Source organism: Mobula birostris, chromosome 11 (genome assembly GCF_030028105.1).
Source record: "Mobula birostris isolate sMobBir1 chromosome 11, sMobBir1.hap1, whole genome shotgun sequence".
NCBI lineage: Eukaryota > Metazoa > Chordata > Chondrichthyes > Myliobatiformes > Myliobatidae > Mobula > Mobula birostris.
The window spans coordinates 21,761,591-21,775,186 of record NC_092380.1 but is presented as its reverse complement, the minus strand read 5'-3'; the positions used below and the strand labels follow the sequence as shown (position 1 = coordinate 21,775,186).

General features: G+C 53.1%; 1 protein-coding gene across 4 annotated transcripts in view; it reads right to left on the bottom strand.

Annotated features, from left to right (window-relative positions):
- Positions 1 to 905: 905 nt before the first annotated feature.
- The window catches only part of srrm2 (serine/arginine repetitive matrix 2), a 33,968-nt gene continuing 21,277 nt past the window's right edge, over positions 906 to 13,596 (bottom strand). For all 4 annotated transcript variants that reach the window (XM_072271879.1, XM_072271878.1, XM_072271880.1 and 1 more), the window contains 9 exons: positions 12,957 to 12,992; positions 12,409 to 12,459; positions 11,607 to 11,708; positions 10,806 to 10,989; positions 7,934 to 10,440; positions 2,812 to 3,042; positions 2,597 to 2,710; positions 1,887 to 1,985; positions 906 to 998 (listed from right to left, as the gene is read on the bottom strand). In XM_072271879.1, coding sequence (XP_072127980.1) covers positions 989 to 998; positions 1,887 to 1,985; positions 2,597 to 2,710; positions 2,812 to 3,042; positions 7,934 to 10,440; positions 10,806 to 10,989; positions 11,607 to 11,708; positions 12,409 to 12,459; positions 12,957 to 12,992 — 3,334 coding nt within the window. In that variant the 3' untranslated portion in view covers positions 906 to 988. The remainder of the gene's footprint in view (positions 999 to 1,886; positions 1,986 to 2,596; positions 2,711 to 2,811; positions 3,043 to 7,933; positions 10,441 to 10,805; positions 10,990 to 11,606; positions 11,709 to 12,408; positions 12,460 to 12,956; positions 12,993 to 13,596) is intronic.

The following is a 13,596-nucleotide window of genomic DNA, read 5'->3' as shown; positions in this document are numbered from 1 at the left end:
CACTGGTCACTGTACAGATCTCCCCCAAGGGACACTAGGTTAGTGTACAGATCTCCGCCGAGAGACACTGGTCACTGTACAGATCTCCCCCAAGGGACACTAGGTTAGTGTACAGATCTCCGCCGGGAGACACCGGTCACTGTACAGATCTGCCCCACAGACGATCATTGTACAGATTCCCCCGAGAGAGACCGGTCACTGTACAGATTTCCCCCGAGAGACACTTGGTAAGTGTACAGATCTTCCCCGAGAGGCACCGATCATTGTACAGATTCTCCCCGAGAAACACTAGGTCAGTGTACAGATCTCCCCTGAGAGACACCGGTCACTGTACAGATCCCCCCCGAGAGACACTTGGTAAGTGTACAGATCTTCCCTGAGAGACAATGGTCACTGTACAGATATTAAGAGAGGGGAGGAGAGAGGAGGAGAGAGGAGGAGAGGAATGAAACACACAGACAATAATTCAATGACTTGACACCACCAACAGACACTTGTTTATGAAAGCATTGTTCAACCTTTAACTTTTATTTGTCTTTGTGTGGTGAAGGGGGTGTTTCAGTGTAACAGGAAGGGGTAAACAACAAACTGTGGATCATACAAAATCTAAGCAAGACTGGAGCTTGGTTATTGAAGCTCCCTGTGAGGCCAGTGGTGTCTGTTGAAATCCTGCCCTCCAGTACCCACCATGTTTGGGGAGGGGGATGGTTGAGTCTTGACTATTCCCTCCACACCACCTGGCCAGGCCTGTCATTGTCCACAGAACCTCTTGAATTTCTCAGGGTCTCCCTGCATAGAGGCCGGCATTTAAGAAGACAGGAAAAGGATATCTTATAAAAAATAAACAACGGGGGAAAGAAGTTAACGATACAGGATTTACTTTTCACAGTCTGGAAGGGCAAATAGTCTTTCAGCAGTCCGCCAGCACCTCGGGGCGACGATCTCCATTGCTGAAAACACAGAGGAGCGACTGGAGCCATTTCCTGGTCTAAGGAGACCTGGGAGAGATGACAGGGAGAGGAATCAGAAGGGTGATATGATTGGAGGGCGTGTGGGGAAGCGGGTCCCGTCTCCATGCATCCCCGGCAGCTTTGTTAATGGAAGAATCTCTGTTCTATGGGTGGCCACTCACACACACTCTCGTTCACTGTGATGCTTTCTCTCTGTGATATTCTCTTGCCGTGTCTTTGTGTGGTGAATACAATCTTGTACACAGATGCACACTCAAACACACCGAGGCAAGCTTCAGAAGCTGCTTGCAAGAAATCAACTCAGAGAGACACCTCTCTTGTGGGTCTCTGCACACAGCAAGGTGGCCATTAAGGAACGCTGCTGACTGATGCATATTCCAGGCTAACGAGAGCACGCTGTGGGATGTGCTGGGGCTGGGCAAAGGACCACGGTATTAGGTTCCCTTGGTACCGGGCACGGAGCTCAAATGAAAGGAGAAAGTACACAAACAATGGAAGGCCCCTTATAAGCATCAAGGTACAGAGGAAACATGGGGTCCAGGTGGCTACACAAGTGGAAAATGTGTAGCCCTTAATCAGGAGGGGTGCTGAGTGTCTAGGTGCTGCATTCATAACATTATTAATTCATTATTTGTGAAATACATTCAGAAAAAGGCGTCCATGGCTGATTTTGAATTTGCGTAGGGGGAGTAACCAGGGCAGTCCGCCCCTCTATGGCACACTCTGGAGGTCAGTGAGAACGGCTGGGGAATCTCTGACCCTTCAGTAATAGATGGTTGGCTGTATGGCGAGTGTGGACAGTGGGATCCCACTGGGGATGTAGATGGTGGGAGACAATGGGAAGGGGCAGGATACCACTGGGAGTGAGTGGAGAGGGGAGGGTGGGGACTTGCTGGGACCCAGACCATTACTTACCTCCGGTACCTCCGCCGATCCCGAGGACTCGGGAAATCGTGATGCCTCTTCCTGGCTGGTGACTGGCTGCCCGACCGCCTGTGGCGACGCTCCCGCTCCCTGTGGGGGGAGAGGGAAAGGTGCAATCTAGAGGGGCACCCACAGCTACCTATGAACTTAACTGTCCCATCCTCAGCCCTCAGAACCCCCCCCCCAACTCTCAAACGCCCTACCCTCACAACCTTGACCCTCGGCTCCCATCCTGCCCTCAATCCCCACCCTTACCTTCTGCATTCTGCCTCCAGCTTCGATACCCCATTTAGTCTGATCATCCCTTCCCCGCATCATTCGATAACCCACTCCTAACACCGTCCAATATAATACAGCATACAATACACCTCCAAAATCCCATGTCCTCCACTACCCTATCCAGTCTGATTCCCATCTCCACTCCAAATATCCCACACCCCAGATATCCTACATCCTCCAATATCCCACCCACACCCTCCGATATCCCATCTCCACACACTTAGACCCTCAAATAAGGAATTCCCTGCACCCAATATCCCACACCCCAGATATCCTACACCCTCTGATATCCCACACCCAATATTCCACCCTGCACTTTCCAACATCCACACCCGACGTGCACCTCTGCTATTCCACCCAATCCGAACATATTATGCTGTCCAATATCCCACCCAATCCCAGCTCCCACCAGGGAACCATACCGCTGCCGATGGGATTCCCTGGATGCCTGGGCTCGCCTCCGCTCCACTGGTGAGTAACTGAGCGACCGGGAGTCCCTCAGTGAGTCGATGGGCTTCCTCGGGCTGCGTGACCGCCTGTGGTGGGGAGAGAATATGTTTCCATTTAAATCAGTATGGATGTGAGCATGTCCTAGGGGCAGACCCATCCACTCCTTCCCTCTCTCCCTACCACTCACCGTCCTCGAGGAGGGGAGGGCGTTCTCCTGGGCCGCTCCCTGCGCCTCCGCCGCGTCCGCGAGAGGGAGGAGGAGCTGGAGGAGGATGTGCTGCCAGTGCGGTGTTGCCTGGGGTTCCTGCTGCGGGAGTGCCGGGATCCAGCCCGACCCTGGGCCGTGCCAGCCGCTCCCCCTCTCCTGGTCCCGCTGCTTGATCTTTGCCTCCCTCTGTCCTGCGGCGAGCTGGGTCCCCTGTGGATGTGGTGGTGGGGGGGGGGGGGGAGGGAGAGAAACACATTGTGAAGATCACGGGGAAGTCAACTGCCAAGTGCCTCCCCCCCCCCCCCACCCCTGCCGGAACTCGAGTTAACTTGAACTGTGATCACCATTCCCAAAATATCCCCCCACTGACAGACCAGTCGTCTGTGGGTGGGAACGGAGGGTGTAGACAGAGACCTACTGCCAGCCTATAGTGGAGTTGACCGCTGCACCCAGCTCATGAGTTATCTTGGGTTATGACTGCAATTCCCAAATGCCCCTCCCATATTGAAGGCCAGACACCTATGGGTGGGGTGGGGAAGGGTGAGGGAGATAGAAACCTGCTGTTAGACTGCAGGGAAGCCCATCATAGCTACCTTCCCTCCTGAAAACATAGTCCATGAATTGACTTGAGTTGTGACTGCTATTCCCAGAATGCTCCCCCTATTGAAAAGGCAGTAAATCTTCCGGGCTCATTTCCCCACTAAGCCAGGCCAGGTTTGTTCCCTCCTCTGGGTTGGACAACATACATTACTGTTGCAAGAAACTCGCTTGAATCCATGAAATTCCACACTGCCCAAGTCTCTTGCACTAAGAAGGCCTGGTTCAATATTGAGGAAGTTAAGATCACCCACAAGGACAACTCTGTAACTTGTATACTTTCCCATAATCTGTCTGCATAACTGTTCCTCTCTTCTCTCACTAGTTATTAGGAAATCGATGGTAATAACCCCACCAAAATGACACCTTTCTGTTTTGGAGCTTTATCTATATTAGACCTTTGAGGCTCTGGAAAGGGCCCTGAAGTGGTTAACAAGATGAACACAGAGTAGTTATAACAGTGTTATATATAAACGACCCAGATGAAGATGTGGATGGGGGGGGGGGTTAGTAAGTTTGCAGACAATACAAAGATTGGTGGTGTTGTGGGTAGTGCGGAAGATTGCCTAAGGACACAGCGGGATATAGATCACACGTACAGTAGATATGGGAGGAGAAATGGCAGACATTTTAATCTGGGCAAGTATGCAGTTCTGCACTTTGGGGGGTGAAGTTTAAAGGGACAGTACACCATTAATGGCAGGACCCTTAACAGTGTGTATAGTGGGATCTTGGGGTTCAAGACCGCAAGCCCCTGAAAGTGGCTGCACAGGTCAATAGGGTAGTAAAGAAGGCCTTGCCTTTATTAGTTGAGGAACTGAGTTCAAGAGTTAGAATGTTGCAGGTTTATAAAACTTTGCTCAGCGTGCATCTGGCACGCTTGCCTTCATCCGTCAAGGCACTGAGCCCAACATTCGGTAAGCCTACTATGACACTCTGAGCAGGCTTCACCTGGCCGCCCATTACAGGAAAAATGTGGGGGCTTTGGAGAGGGTACAGAAGATGCTTCCTGGATCAGAGGTGAGGTCGGACAAAGTTGGGTTGTTTTCTCTGGAGTGGTAGATCTGTCTACACTGTCTCACCAAATGCAGCCAACATAATCAAAGACCCCATCCACCCTAGATATTTTCTGTTTTCCCCTCTTGGAAAGGCAGAACATACAGAAGCCCGAAAGAACATTCTATCAGGTTGAAGGACAACTTCTATTTCCCTAGTGCAATAAGACAGACTCCTGACCTTACTATTTACCTCGTCATAGCCCATGCATCTTGTCTGCCTGCATTGCATTTTCTGTGTAAATGTGACACATTATTCTGCATTTTATCATTGCTTTTCCCCTGTACTACCTCAATGTACTGATAGAGTGAAATGATCTGCATGCTAACATTGCTGTGAATCGTTCCAACTTAATCCCATGTTTCCATAGTTGGGAATCCAGAACTGTAGACAGTACTCCAAGTGCAATCCCACCCACTTCTAACGGGACGTCCCATATGGAAATGATTTGGATGAAAATGCTGGTAGACTGATTAGGAAGTTGGCAACACCAAGATTGGTGGAGTTGTGGATTGTGAGGAAGGCCGTCAAGAGGATACAGCAGAACATGGAACAGTTGTAAATCAGGGTACAGGAATGGCAGATGACGTTTAATTGGTGGAAATGGGAGGTTGAATGCAAGGAGAAAGTATACAATCTACAGAAGGACTCTTAACAGCATTGATGTACAGAAGGATCTTGGGGTGCAAGTCCACAGCTTCCTGCACAAGTAGGTAAGAGTGGTGAAGAAGGTGTGAAAAATGCTTGCTTTCATCAGTCAGTACGTTGACCATGGGTCTGGAAGTCAAGCTGCAGCTGTATAAAACCTTAAGTCACTCTGTACATAGTCTGGTGGTCCCATTACAGGATGCTGTGGGGGCTTTGAAGAGGGTACATGAGAGGTTCACCAGGTTGCTGCCTGGATTAGTGTTTATGAGCTACAAGGAGAGGTTGGCAGCAGTCTGTTTTCTCAGGAGTGGCCAAGGCTCAGAGAGAATCTGATAGAAGTTTTTAAGTTTATGAGAGGCATAGATCTTTTCCTCACATTAATGATAAGAGAAGGTAAAGGAGATGTGCGGGGCCAGTAGTGTTTGTTTTTACATAGACTGGGTGCTGAAAAGTGTTGCCAGTGATGGTGGTGGCAGAATGAGCTACGATAGAGGTGTTTAAGAGGGTTAGATAGGCACGTGGATGTGCAGAGAATGCAGGATGGGGACATTGTGTAGGGAGACGGGTTCAGATACATCGATGTTGAGGTTGGCACAGGCACAGGGACAAGGGCCTGATTGCTTGCCCTAAATATCACTGTCAGCCCAGAAGAGAAGTGCAGTGGGGAACTGGGAGTGATGAGATTGCAGTACTGGGAGCTGGCACTGGTTGTGAAATGCTGAATGGCCTCATGCAGGTAATTCCCCCCTCAATGGTGCCATGGGAGCCCAACACCAGAAGGGATAGATTTGAGGAGGGGGCTCATTTCCACCTTCTCGAAGGGCGACAAGGGATGTGTGAAAAATGCTGGCAAGTTTCCCATTTTCTCAAGGGGAGGTTGGGAGTGGATGATAAATGCCGGCAAGACCTCCTGCCTTCTTGAAGGGGCAATTAGGGATGGGTAATAAATGCTGGGAAGTTCCCCACCTTCTCTAGGGTGATTAGAGATGGGCGATGACACAGAAAAGTACAGCATAGGAACAGGCCATTTGGCCCACAATGTTGTGCTGAACCAGCTCAAAGATAAATCTAAAACATGCAGACACTAATTCCTCCTACCTACACAATGTCCATATCCCTCCATCTTCTTTGCATCCATGTGCCTATCCAAACATCTCTTAAAAGCCTAATGTATTTTGCCTCTACCACCATACCAGGCAGTGCATTTCAGGAAACCACAACTCTCTGAGTAAAAAAACACCCCTCACACCCCCCCTGAACCTACCCCCTCTCACCTTCAATGCATGCCCTCTGACATTTCAACCCTGGGAAACAGATACTCTTTTATCCACCCTATCTACGCTTCTTATAATCTTGTAAACCTCCTCCATAACTTTTCCTTGTTAAATACTGAGGCAAAGTACTCTTTAAGTACCTCACTCACATTCTCTGCATCCAAGCAACTGTTTCTCCCTTTATCCTTGAGTGGTCCCACCATCTCCCTAGTTAGCCTCTTGCTCTTGATGTATGTATAGAATGCCTTGGGATTCACCTTAATTCTACTTGCCAAGGACTTTTCATGGCCCCTCCTGGTTTTTCTAATTCCTTTCTTTAGTTCTTTTCTGGCTTCTTTATACTCACGTGGCTCGTCTGATCCTACCTTCCGAAGCTTTAGACACTATTCCTTTTTCTCCTGACGAAATTCATCACCTCTCTGGACATCCAAGGTTCTCTTATTTTTCCATCCCTGTCTTTCCTTCTAACAGGAACATACCTTTTCTGCACTCTGTGCAATTGATCTTTAAACACCCTCCACATATCTGATGTGGACTTGCCAGAGAAAAGGTGTTCCCAATTCACGCTTCTTAGTTCCTGCCTTTGGTCTGAGACCTCTGTCAGTCAAAGTTGACCATGGATATCGCATCCTAGCTGTCTAGATACGCAAGACTGGGCAGTACGATATGGAGAGCAAGCTGCTGCCCGTGTGGCAGGCTCCCCCTCTCCACACATCTGACGAACCCAAAGAAACGGCAGAGGCCGATACAGTTTGGTACCAGCAGCATCACAGGAGTTGCCAGTCAGCATCAAACTCAATGTTGGACTGCCTTAGGGACTCCAGCTCTGGAATTTTCCCTTGGGGTTTACTCCCAAAGCCTTCCCCGTGAGTGGGTATAGCTGCAAGGCAGCGGAGGTTTGAGATCAGAGTTTTCCTTCTCCTAAGTGAGCAACCAACCATGGCTGACAAGCCCCATCTGCCCGAGGTGACTAGTTTTAAGGTGCCAGTAACCCGCCTTTGCTCCTTCTCCTGTCAGTAGAAACGGTTCTGCTGGGCTTAGTGGCTAAGCTACATGTGAAGACCAGGAGCTGGACTTGGGTTGTCAGAGGTTATTTGAGGTGCACACCATTGGGAGCATTTAACTGGTAGTGGGAGCTTGTCCCCTTTATCACCCCCGGCTATCACAACTTTTAAGTACCTGCCTAATGCCCTTGTAATTCGCTCTACTCCAATTTAAAACTCTTCCACAAGGACCATACCTATCCCCATCTACATCTATCTTAAAAGGCAAACAGTTATGGTCAGTGTTCCCTAACAGTTCACTCACTGAAAGGTCAGTCACCAGGCCAGGTTCATGGATGGACCCTCCTCTCATTATACGGCTCACATATAGATTTAAGAAATCTTCCAGGATACCCTAACTCTTGATAATTAGGGATAGATGATAAATGCTGGCAAGCTCGCACCTAATTGAGGAATGAATTGGGCTGAATGACACGCCCTCTTTTCCCCTGCCCCATGAACTCCCCCGTCCACCCAACTTACCGCTTCCTGTGTCTGTTGTGATCTCGGTCCCTCCTGGCAGCTGAAGGTGAGCGGCTGCTCCCCGAGGCAGGGGAGCTGGAGGAGGAGGAAGAGGAGGAAGAAGAGGAGGAGGATGAGGAGGAAGTAGAGGAGGTGGTCGAGGACGAGGAGGAAGATCCTCGGCGCTTCCTTTTGGAGGCAGTCACCTGAGGTCTGGAGTTTGGAGGTGAGGAAGGCAGACCCTGGGAGGGGCTCTCTCTGCTTGGGGTGCCTTCCTGCCCTCTTCCCCGCCCTGTTGGGGAGACAGCAGGTGGAGGGCCATGGGGAGCGGACGGGGATGGGTCCCTTCCTCCAACTGTCCCCGGCAATACAGGAGGGGGGCTTCTGACAGCTGGACTCTCCCTCCGGGAGTCTGGACAAACTGTCAGAGACCAGGGAATGTCTGCCGGCTGGCTCCAGCCCCCCAGCTCTCTGGGTTGTCTGGGAGAAGTGGTCTGTCGTCTGGGAGATGGGACCCATCGTCTCGGGGACCTGCTTTGCCTGGGGGAGGGGGTCTGGTGCTTGGGGGAGGGGCTTTGACGCCTGGGAGAGGGGCCCTGACGCCCGGGAGAGGGGTCTTGACGCCCGGGAGAAGGGGTCTGGCGCCCAGGAGAGGGGCTCTGGCGCCCGGGAGAGGGGCTGTGGCTTCTGGGAGAGGGGCTCTGGCGCCTGGGAGAGGGGCTGTGGCGCCTGGGAGAAGGGGTTCGGCGCCTGGGAGAAGGGGTTCGGCGCCTGGGAGAGGGGCTCTGGCGCCTGGGAGAGGGGCTCTGGCACCTGGGAGAAGGGGTCCGGCGCCTGGGAGAGGGGCTCTGGTGTCTGGGAGAAGGGGTCTGGCGTCTGGGAGAAGGAGTCTGGCGTCTGGGAGAAGGAGTCTGGCGTCTGGGAGAGGGGCTCTGGCGTCTGGGAGAAGGGCTCTGGCGTCTGGGAGAAGGGCTATGGCGTCTGGGAGAAGGGCTCTGGCATCTGGGAGAAGGGCTCCTGCGCCTGAGAGAAGGGCTACGGCGTCTGGGAGAAGGGCTACGGCGTCTGGGAGAAGGGCTACGGCGCCTGGGAGAAGGGCTACGGCGCCTGGGAGAAGGGCTTTGGCGCCTGGGAGAAGGGCTCTGGCGTCTGGAAGAAGGGACCCAGTGTCTTGGGGATCTGTTCGGTCTGGGTGAAAGACTCCGGCGCCGGGGAGAGGGGACCCAGCATCGTGGAGATCTGCTCTGCCTGGGAGAGTGGCCCTGGAATCTGGGAGATGGGCTCCGATGTGTTGGGGACTTGCTCCGTCTGGAAGACAGGCACTGACGTCTAGGTGATGGGCTGCTGCATCTGGGGGATCTGCTGCGTCTGGGAGATAGGTTCTTGCGTCTGGGAGATGAGCTCTTGCGCCTAGGTGGCCTCTTGCGTCTGGCATCTATGCTCTGCCTGGGAGACTTCTTGCGTCTGGGAGATAGACTGTGTCTGGGGCAGGGGCCCTGGCGTCTGGGAGATGGGCTCTTGCGTCTTGGGGACTTGCTCTCTCGCCTCAGAGAGGGGCTCCTGCTCCTCGGGGACTCACTATGTCTCAGTGAGGCTTTAGATTGCCGTGGTGATGACCTCTCACGCCTTGGCGACTTGCTCTGTCTTGGCAACGACCTCTCACGCCTCGGTGATGACTTCACTCGTTTTGGTGATGCCTTAGATTGTCTTGGCGACAACCTCTCGCGCCTTGGCGATGACCTTACTCGCCTTGGTGATGCCTTGGACTGCCTTGACGATGACCTCTCGTGCCTTGGTGATGCTTTAGATTGTCTTGGAGATGACTTCTCACGTCTTGGTGATGACTTATTGTGCCTTGGCGATGACTTTAGTCGCCTTGGTGATTCCTTAGACTGCCTTGGTGGTGACCTCTCGGGCCTTGGTGATGACCTCTTGCGCCTTGGTGATGCTTTAGACCGCCTTGGCGATGAATTTTCACGTCTCGGCGATGATCTCTCACGTCTTGGAGACGCTTTAGTTGGCCTGGATGATGACCGTCTGCGCCTCGGTGACAAGTTTTTGCGTCGTGGTGATGATCTCTCCCTCCTTGGTGACACCCGAGACTTCCTTGGTGATGACCTCAGTCGCCGTGGCGACCTGCTAGTTAGCCTTGATGACGATCTCCTGCGCAGGGGCGGTGAGATGCTCCTCCTCGGCGATGACCTCTCCCGCCGCCGCGACGACCCGTTGCTCCTGGGGGCCGGGCTGGGGCTGTGCCGTCGTGGTGACTGGCTCCTCTGGGCAGGAACCCTGGCAAGCGACCCGGCAGCGCTCGGCGATGACCTCTCCCGGCTGGTCGCCACCCCGTCAGCCGTAGGGGAGGAGTGTGCCCCGCGTGGGGGGCAGCTCCTCCGGCCCCTCACGGGGGAGGGGGAGCCCCGGGAGTCAGCCCAACGGGAGGAGGAAACATCCCCTCTCCTAGCCGGGGAGGGAGAGGGAGAGGGGGATGGGGGCTGTGATCTCCTGGCAGGCGAGAGGTCTGCTGGCTTCTGGAAGACAGAATGGGGTAGGGAGTTTGAAGGGTACGTCACTGAACCCCCAAATCACCTCCTCTCAGCCCTACGCCGTCACATCTGTGATCAACTGAATCCTCTCCTACCCCTCACAGACACTCTCACCCATCACCGACTCTATCCTCGTACTGAATCCCCTCACAGAAACTTCCCGTGAAACTCCCTGGAAACCTTCCTCTACCCCCCCACAGAACCCCATGCCACAGCCCATGGACACTCGCACCATCACCAACTGTCCCCTGACTAAGTTCCCTAACCCCTTCCCACAGCACCGACTCTGCCTTCCCACCATCCACTTTCCCTCACCGACTCTCCCTACACCCCAGTTCCATGGTACCCACCTGCTTGCCCCTGGCTGTCCGGTTACTGGGGCTGCGGCTCCCGTTCCTTCTCCCTCTCATTGTGGCCTCCCGCTCTCCCCTCCTTGCTGTTTCGGCTCCCCGTGAGTCCCCACCTGGTCCGGGGGCTGCCCAGGGTGAGGAGCTGCCCCCAGCAGCTCTGGCTTCCTTTCGGGGGCTTCGGGACCTGGAAGGGGGGGGGGGGGTTCAATAAAAAGGAACACAAGTCAGAACACTGTTAGGGGGAATATCCTTTCAGCATGCCTAGTCTCACTTCCCATCCCACCCACCCCCACTCCCCCAAGCCCAGGTGGAACATTGCACCCCATCCCAGGGAAGGAATGAAGGATACTCCAACTCTGCAGAGAAGGTCACATACAAGGTGTGCCCTGGGGGTGAAGCAGTTAGGGAAACTGGGAGACAGTATGATCCTGAGGAGTTTGGGCAGTCTGCTAAGCGGGGAGAACGAGCGAGCAGTCAGGAAACAGGTCAAAAGAATGCATGACACTGAACATTTCACTGGAACTTTTCCTGCATTTTGCTCCAGCAACCCCCCCCCCGCCCCCAACCAGCTTAGTGGATTGTTGAAAGCCCGTAGGAGCATACCCACTCAGTGGAGAAACACTTGGCAGGTCTTGAGTGAAATCCTCCATAACCCTTCAGCCTGTCTCCTCAGAGTGAGAACATGGAGCAGGGCAGATGGAGGAGAAACAGGGGGAGGGAGAGCAGAAGAGTGGGTGTGGGAGGGAGGAGAGGGACATGAGGATGCTGAGGAGATATGGGAAGGAGTAGAGACTTGCTTACCTGCTCACTGACAGAGAGGAGCTCCGAGACGACGAAGAGCCACGTGAGGAGGAGCGGCTTCCTGCTCTGGGCTGCTTGCGGGGTGGGGAACGAGGCTTGCTCCTGTGGAGGTGTGGGGGAGAAGACAGGAGAACGCTGATGGGGAGCCGACAGGGGCAGGCACTGAGTTCAAACACGGCAAGAGGGAGCATGAAAGACCGAAACAGAGATGAATAGGGGTGTAGGGTGGGTAACTTCAGTCTGGAACAGAGGGTGAGTGGTTGTAATCTGGTCTGGGATGGAGTACGAAGGGAGATGAAAAGTCAGTCTGGGGAGAGGGTAAGGGGTGTAATGTCGGTCTGGGATGGGAGTTAGGTGGTGTAACGTTGGTCTGCAACTTAGAGTGTATAACATCAGTCTGGGACGGAGGGTGAGGGTGTGTAACACTGGCTTGAGTCAGAGGGTGAGGTAGGGTGCAACGCTGGTCTGGGACCAAGGGTGGAGGGTGGCTGGTCTGGGATGGAGGGTGAGGGGTGTGTAACATCCATCTGTGACGGAGGGTGTGGGGGTGTAACATTGGTCAGTGTGGGGGTGTAACGTCGGTCCGTGACGGAGGGTGAGGGGTGTGTAACATCGGTCGGTGACGGAGGGTGTGGGGGTGTAACGTCGGTTTGGGATGGGGTAGGGGTACATGGTTGTATTGTTGGTCTGGGACAGAAGGTAAGGGGTGTGCAACTTCGGGCTGGGATGGAGGCTGAGTGGGGTTGTAATCTTGGTCTGCAATATCTGTGCGGGACAAGGGTGTGAGGTGCTGGGACCTCACCTCTTTCTCCTCTTCTCCTTTGCCCCTCGCTTGCTCTTGGGGCTGCTGGACCTGTGGAGCAGAAGGAGAGGGTTTCGAGCAGTGAGGCAGGGTAAGAGCAGGGTGATCTATTGCTCTTCACCCTGACTCCATCTTCACTGTCAAGTATTTCAGGAATTCCCAAGAATATTCCCAGCAGGTTCACACTCACACAGAGAAAATTTGAGGCTGGTAGGCTCTTTTTCCTCTGTTTCTCACTTAGCCATCCGGCCCATCTCAGGCTGTTCTAGCTCAATGATCCACTCCTTCCCACTCACCTCCCTCCCCTGCCCCACACTGAACCTGGGATGCAGGAGGGAACTGCGGAGCACCCAGAGGAATCCCACAGGGTCACAGGCAGAATGTGCAAACTCCACGTAGGTATACAGAGACATGTGTGAAGGGACACACAAACACACACGCAAACAGAGACACACACAGACTCATGGATGTAGCGACACAGGCACACACACACACAGGGACAGACAGCTGAGCTCCCTTGCCATGTCCCTCTGAGAGGCAACTCTCACCTGTGCTTCTTCTTACTTTTCGACTTCGACTGTGACCTGGGGAGAGAAGAAAGACCGTAAGACATAGGAGTAGAAATCATGGCTGGTTTACTGACCCTCTCAACCCCATTCTCCTGCTTCTCCCCATAACCTTTGGCACGCTTGCTAGTCTATCAAACTCTGCTTTAAATATACCCAATGACTTGGCCTCCAGCTGTCTGTGACAAAGAATTCCACAGATTCACCACCCTCTGGCTGAAGAAATTCCTCCTCATCTCTGTTCTAAAGGGACATCCTTGTATTCTGAGGTGTTCCCCCGGTCCCAGACTCCCCCACTGTAAGAAACATTCTCTCTCTCTCCACTCTATATTTGACAGGTTTCTGTGAGATCACCTCCTTCTCCTTCTAAACCCTAGTGAATACAGTCCCAGACCATCAAACGCTCCTCATAACTTAACCCTTTTCATTCCCAGGATAATTTTTGTGAACCTTCTCTGGACCCTCTCTAATGCCAGCATATCCTTTCTTAGGTAAGGGGCTAACAATACTCACAATATTGCTCACAATACTCCATGCGGTCTGACTAAAATCTCAATATTCCATCCTTGTTTTTATATTGTAGTCCAGTGGTCCCCAACCTCCAGGTTGCTGATTGCGTCGC